This window comes from Montipora foliosa, chromosome 3 (assembly GCF_036669935.1).
Source record: "Montipora foliosa isolate CH-2021 chromosome 3, ASM3666993v2, whole genome shotgun sequence".
NCBI lineage: Eukaryota > Metazoa > Cnidaria > Anthozoa > Scleractinia > Acroporidae > Montipora > Montipora foliosa.
This window is the reverse complement of record NC_090871.1, coordinates 47,749,640-47,756,793: the sequence shown is the minus strand read 5'-3', so window position 1 is coordinate 47,756,793 and position 7,154 is coordinate 47,749,640. Positions and strand designations below refer to the sequence as shown.

Sequence of the window (7,154 nt, the reverse complement as noted above, 5' to 3'; positions counted from 1 at the left end):
GAGGTGATTGAGGATTTACTTCTTCCAACTTTGCTCGGTCAATCAGAGCCTCTCCCTAACGAGGTGCGCAGACTTGCTACCTTAGCAACGGGTCAAGTGGGTCTAGGCACTCCTGATCTGAGATCCGAGGCACCGCAGCAGTTTGCTGCCTCGAGACTATTAACCACCGCGCACGTAGATTCTATTACATCACAGAGTTCCATCACGGTGCCAGGAGAAAGATCTATGGAGGAGCTAAAGAGGCATCAACATATACTTAAGAGAGCAAGTGCCAAAGAGAAAATGGATAGCATCGATTCAAGTCTCTCCCCAGACCTGCTGCGACTGGTCAATCAATCGAGAGACAAGGGCGCAAGTTCTTGGCTGAATGCAATGCCCCTCGCAGACCAGGGTTTATCCCTGAACAAGCAAGTGTTCAGAGACTCGCTACGCTTGTGTTATGACCTGCCCTTAGCCGATCTACCAAGTCATTGCGTATGTGGAGATAAATTCACCGTTGGCCACGCCCTCTCTTTTAAAAAGGGGGGGGGGGGGTTTGTAGCACAGAGACATGATGGTGTACGGAACTTGTTAACGACATACATCGACAAGATCTGCAATAATGTCGAAATCGAACCACGCCTTCAACCCCTGGACAATGAGCGATTTCATTTGAGGAGCGCTGTTACAAGTTCTGAGGCAAGGTTGGACATCAAAGCGGGACGGTTCTGGGCAAGAGGAGTTACGGCATTTTTTGATGTAAGAGTTACGCACGTCAACTCCAAGAATTATCAGAGCAAGCCAACATCGGAAGTGTTCAAGGAGCAAGAAGAAGAGAAGAAGCGCAAGTACCAGCAGCGGGTGTTAGATGTAGAAATGGGTTCGTTTACGCCTTTAGTGTTTGGAACCAATGGCAGAATGGGAAACGAGTGTCAGCGGTTCTTAAAGCATCTCGCAGACAAGATAGCGCAGAAAGATGCCGAGCCTTATGATATTGTAATCACTTGGCTCAGGACACAGATTTCGTTTGAACACTTAAGATCGGTACATGCATGCGTTAGAGGTTCGCGAACGCTGTTTCGTAGCAAGATAGAGCAATCATTAGACTGTAAAATAACGTTTTATGGACACTGGTTTAGCCGTCATTAGTATGATTCGATTGTATGATTTTAATATCTCTGCATCATGGAATTCGTAATTTTATAGAATTTTGAATTTTTTATTTTATCAATCATCTCTATTTCTTTTAATGTAAGTAAGTGAAATAAATAAAGTTGTCTTTTATAAATATAATAAAAATAAAAAATAAAAAAAAAATAATAATAATAATAATAAACAGCAGTTCCCAGGATATGACATTCGGCAGTATAACATCATCATCGATGTCTTAGGAGGGTGGTCCACTGAGGTAGACGAGGCTATGAGGGAACTGCTCGGGGTTCGAGGAGGGGAGATTCTACTCCGGATGCAGAGAGCCATCATCTTGCACATCCTAAACATTGCCCGCACACTGAAAGTGATGTCTTGAGGATAGAACAGAGTGAACTGAGACATTTTTAGTTTATTTATCGTAAATTAGATGTTATGTATATACTTTACTAGCTACAGAGTTGTTAGCCTCAGGGCCGCTTGGGTTACGTTCGACGCCACAGGCTGGCTGGATAGGGATCCATATGGCATCCATACGTCTTCACTGTCATAATAATAATAATAATATAAATAATAATAATAATAATACAGAACATTTAAGATAAATACTTCGTTAGGGCGCTAAGGACACTAGATTTTAGGTTTTCTTTTTTCTCCAAAAATCCAGAGACAAGTTTTGTCGCGAACCCTGTATTTTACTGATTTTTCTACGCAGTTTTTATGGTGTATAAGAGTTTGATATGATTCTAAATAGGCTTTTAGTAGAGATAACCAAATTATGATGGCCTCATGTAGGTTTATAGGAGAGAATGAGAGTATAAAAACTAAATAATTTTCTAAATAGGCTTTTAGTAGAGATAATTATATCATCATGTCTTTGCGTAGGTTTTACAGAGTATAAGAATTTAATAATATTCTAAATTGGCTCTCTCTAAGTAGAGAGATTCATATCATCATGTATATTACAATTGTACTAGTTTTCGTACCAAACTTTTTTTTACTTTTAAGTGTAGCTTCTCAAGTGGTGTAGGTTACTTTATGCGCCCTATACTCCCGCATAATGTGGACAGCATTCCAAAGTTTTATACTGCGAGATGATAATAATGAACTTTATTTAAGTGTCAAGTGTATTTAGCGCTGGAGCACATACTGAGGGCACTGTACAGAAATCAAATCAACTCATATCAAATCGTAACTTGGTTCTTAAGGACGGGGAAAAACCGGAGTACCCGGGGGAAGAAATACTATTGGAGCACAGTAGAGAGCCCACAAATGATCGAATCCAGGCCACCACATTGGTGGGAGGCGAGTGCTCTCGTCACTGTGCCATCCTCCTGCTCCTCCAAGACGAAAGATATCCCAGACTCACTAATTCACACTCACACAGATTTCTTACTACAAAAGGTTTTTATAGCAAAGGATTCTCATTTTTGCGGCACACCCCCCAATTAACGGGATGTGACTGGTTAGATTATGCTGTAAAAAGATGAATGATGTAGCACAAATTTTGCTTTGCGTATTGTATCACACCCGACAAATATGATCCCCAACTAAGCGACAAGAACCAGTTGTGTGTTTAATTTGTTAACTCGCAAATATCATAAAGAAACGAAACCAAACATTTGACCCAATTTCCGACATTCCTTCGCCACCATTTTGTGATATATTGTCCATTACCAGTCGTTTTATTTCTGTGTGTCCCATTGTGTTGTAAAGTGCATAAGCTTGATCCGTGTTATGAAATTTAATCTTCTCCTTATGGATCTAAACTTTCTCAAATCGTCAAGTCAATGTCACAGATATTCACAGTCTGAACACTCGCTATTTGCAAATCATAGCATGTTCTCTTTGCCAGCTTGCAGGAAGTCGTGTGTCGTGTTTTTAGACGCTGGTCGAAAAAACAAATCGGAGTCTTGAAAGAATAGGAAAGAAGGTGCTGCCTTTGTAATTACATCTGCAAATGGTTAGAATTCCAAGTCTCCCCACCCTTGTTCAAAAATTGTGTCACGATTAATAATTTTCATGAAGAAATTTCGTCTTTGGCTGAGGAAAATGCATTTTTCAGTCAACACAGTGCATAAAAGGGGTAATTTACTGCAAAAATACATAACAAACAAAGCATTCTGATTGCTCAATGATAAGCCCTGGATGGCGCAATTTTTGCGTGATTGCGTTGTCCTCGGTGCGTTGTGTCTGCTTAATGATTGAGTTGCCGGTCCCCAGGCCCCTTCGTTTTGCCCTATACTTGCAAAGACTTCTGGGATCGCCAGGGGGCAAACAAACTAGTCGATTGCGCTGCTCGAGTTAAAATACGGGATTAGAAATAATCAACAAGAAGTATTTGTACGATTTAAGCTCGAGTTAAAATTGGGAGATTAGAAACGTTCAATGAGAGGTATTTGTAGGATTTCAAGAAATATAAATCGCTTGAGTTTAGAAGTAGTCATAGGTGATGGCGATCACTATGCAGTGTATGGATGCAACAATGACCGTCGATATTCAGAGCGACAGATCAAACTAGTACTGTTTTGAGGTTTTATTGTCATCGAACCAACAAAGAAATGGCAGCTTGGGAGAAACAGCTTCAAAGAGCAAACTTCAAGGTCAACAAGAGCACTAAAGTTTACTCCAATCATTTTGCCGGTGGATACCGTCGTGATACTTGCGAGAAGCCCATTTTGTATATGAAAGGTTATCCAGACGAGGGCAATAATGTGAAGGCTAGAGAAAACATCAAATAGGTAAACGAAAGCAACATTCAAAGCCAGCTTCCGCGCCTTCAGTGAAGTAATACCGTGATAGCTATCTGGAGAAAGAGTCGGATTAAAGCGCTTCGTCCTCGCGCAATTCCGAGTTAAGTTTTCCACTTTCATTCAAGGATGATTTTACATTGACAACCTTAAATTTATTTTCAGTTGTGCATTGCATACCATTAGCATTAAATCGGTTTGAAGAAGGGAATAGCTTCTCATCAGTTTTGATTTTCGTTTCAAAAACCGTATGTGACGACACATTCGCTTTTCGGTAATTTCAGTTGAAGATGGTTTCATTTCCGTTTTCATGCTTGTTACATTTTCAGAATAACCCTTTACGGGTATGTTCTTAATCACAAGTAGCTGATGGTTTGAGGTCAGATATAAGCACGGGTTGAATTCCAGAAGAATTTAGTGAATCGACCCTATTGACGTTCCGAAGAGGTTGTTTTTGTTTTTTCAGGAAGAGTTTGCTGTATCACTGCAAGCAGCGGGTTGGTTTGAATCGGTTTTCTGTATACATTGAACATCACTCAGTGTTGACACGCTTTCCGAGCTGTGCTTTAACAGGCACCGAAGGATACGATTTCACATTGTTGCCCTTGTCTGGGTAACTTGACCTTTCACATACAAAATAGGCTTTTCGGAAGTATCACAACGGTATCCAACAGCGAAATGATTACAACAAAAAAACTAGTGCTCTTGGTGACCTTGGAGTTTGTTCTTTGAAGCTGTTTCTATCAAGCTGCCATTTCGAGTCTTAAGCTTTGTTGGATCGAGGAGAAATAACTAGTTTGATCTGTCGCTCTCATTATCTCATCCATACACTGCACACCCATAACTTTTTTTTTCAACTCGTACGATTTATATTTCGTGCGGAGTCGACTGGTTTGTTTGGCCCCTAGTGATCCCAGACGTGTTTGCAAATGTAGGGGGAAACAAAGGGGCCTGGGGACCGGCAACTCATTCATTACGACAAGCTGCGTCGAAATTCTTTATCACATGATTTTTCTCGTGCAATTTCGAATAAATAAGCATTACAAACTGCAATCGCCCTTCGGGCTCGTTGGTCTTTTAAAAAAAAAAAAGTCTTCCTTATTTATTCCACATTGCACTTGAAATTTTATATTACCAAAACAAAGGACGCACAGAATATTCGTAAAGCGACCTGAGGGCAAGAGTTCTCAATGTGACAGCCCCATGCTGGGATCTCTTGCCCCCAGGTCGCTTTGTGAATATTCTGTGCATTCTTTGTTTTGGTACTATAAAATTTCAAGTGCAGTCTGAGATAAATAAGGCAGATTTTTTGTTAATGTGAAGGTCGCCTGAGTGCTGAAACTCAAATAAACCGACGTTTTTGTCTCTGGTTGCCTTGAGAAAATGGGATGGCTCTCCAAATTCTTTGATCCATATTTTAAGGTATTTAAAATATTCAAACAATCCCTTAGTATTCATGATATTTCAGTTAAGGCTGTGCCAATTGTTCATTACGGAACATGTTGCCGTCTGAATGGACCTAACATAGAACATTACAATAAACTTTTTGTATCCGGTAGAGGAATTATAATTCCTCTGGTTGACGGATAATTGTGAATCTTTCGGACTTAAGACGAAGAAAATGGCTTTGTGGGTCACTTAACGTTTCTGGGAAACCTTGGCTCTTAGCTTTGTAATACCTCTTTTCCCGACTTACCTTGCATTAGAAACGTGTTTTTGACACAGCATCGCCCCCAGACTATCACAAGCGTTGTGACAAATGTAAAGCCGACCAGTAAGCCTAATGCAATAACACGGGATTCCATTTCACACTCTTTGACATCCTTTTCTCGTTGATCAAAATCCTGCATGGTTGTTTCATTCATAACTGTTCTGTTGTTTGGACCTGGTAACGGCCCAAGTCTTGCGCAGAGGTAAACTACTTGTTTCTGAAATACAACGATCAGCCACACGGTTGGACCAACACACGCCTTCAACAAACTTGGCAATATTTGGCTCAGACAAATGCCTCGTCTATTGTAACGTTTAACGAACATTCTCGACGTCAACGCCCCGATCTCGCCAATTACCACAAGGTTGCCACAGAAAAGAGCAAGGACGGGAAGGAATAATAACGCGAATCCATAAAGCTGATAATGATGTTCTGGGCAGCTAAAGGCCTTGGCATTCACAAGTTCCACGAGGCCGTAAGTTGACGCTGCCACAACAACATTTCGAAGAGAAACATTATTGCTTTGAAAGAACTTTAGGAAAGCTGTGTATGGCGAAGCTGTTTTTAGCGAAGCTGTGGTTGTGGTTTTCATTACTCCGACCATGCCTTTCCGCCATTTTTGTTTCCTGCCTCCTTTATAAGAAGACAGTTTATTGCGAAGGAGTTCAGCCATCATCAAACTCTTCCAGCTACGCAGAAAAGTGCGACGGAATTTTAGCAATTCCAGGCCAACATTGGCAGAGCAATTTGAGTTATAAAGATCACGCTAAATTAAAGAGCTTGTAAACAATCTCGCCATAAGAGTTTTGGCCGCAGACACGCAAGAATCTGTGCCCCGCACTGGGTTCGCTGTGAAACACTGAGAGCGATCGCATTTCAAAGTTATCCTACTAGGGGACTGGTATGTTAGTCGTCTTAACGTTATTAAGTGTGTAGAGCATCCTACTAGAGACTTGTCATCGTTTTATTGTCTCTTATGTCCAGGTTCCTAATGCTGCTAGATTCCTGCTTAGTTGCGATCATTTTGTCACGCCAGCTGAATTTTATGTCATCCCTAAAGATACGTAAAAACCCTATGGTCTCACTAGGATTATTAGTATTTTTGTGGACGAGCTTGGTAAACACAAAATAAATATATTAAATATGCCCACTGTACTTAGGGATTCGATTGAGTTGCTTCAGTTATTGGAACAGACGGTTTTGCCCACTGGTGACTGTTTTCTGGTCACGCGGATGTTGTGTCACTCTATCCCAATGTCGACGCAAAGAAAGTTCTTGTTACCCTTCATCTACTCCCGGGGATCTACTGCCACGGGAAGCAAGGGCACCCGAAACTCCTTTGTTTATTCAGATGGCTAGACATGTTTTTTTAAAAACATGTTTTAAAAACAAGTTGTTTAAAAAAAAACAACAACTTTCTTTGTTCTAAATTTCGCTTACTGATACAGTTTGTATCCTTCATCGGAGGCTACCCATTTAATTAAGCTCCGTTTTGACAGGAGTATCGTTTTTCTCTATTCTTTATATTTGACGCTTTATAAGCGGTTTATCGATGACATTTTCGT

General features: G+C 40.6%; 1 protein-coding gene across 2 annotated transcripts in view; it reads right to left on the bottom strand.

The window, feature by feature from the left end:
• LOC137994924 (uncharacterized) overlaps positions 1-6,442 on the bottom strand; it is an 18,556-nt gene extending 12,114 nt beyond the window's left edge. The window contains exon 1 of one of the 2 annotated variants that reach the window (XM_068840503.1): positions 5,575-6,442. In XM_068840503.1, coding sequence (XP_068696604.1) covers positions 5,575-6,265 — 691 coding nt within the window. In that variant the 5' untranslated portion in view covers positions 6,266-6,442. The remainder of the gene's footprint in view (positions 1-5,574) is intronic. The other variant, XM_068840504.1, reaches the window with a different exon arrangement.
• Positions 6,443-7,154: the final 712 nt, after the last annotated feature.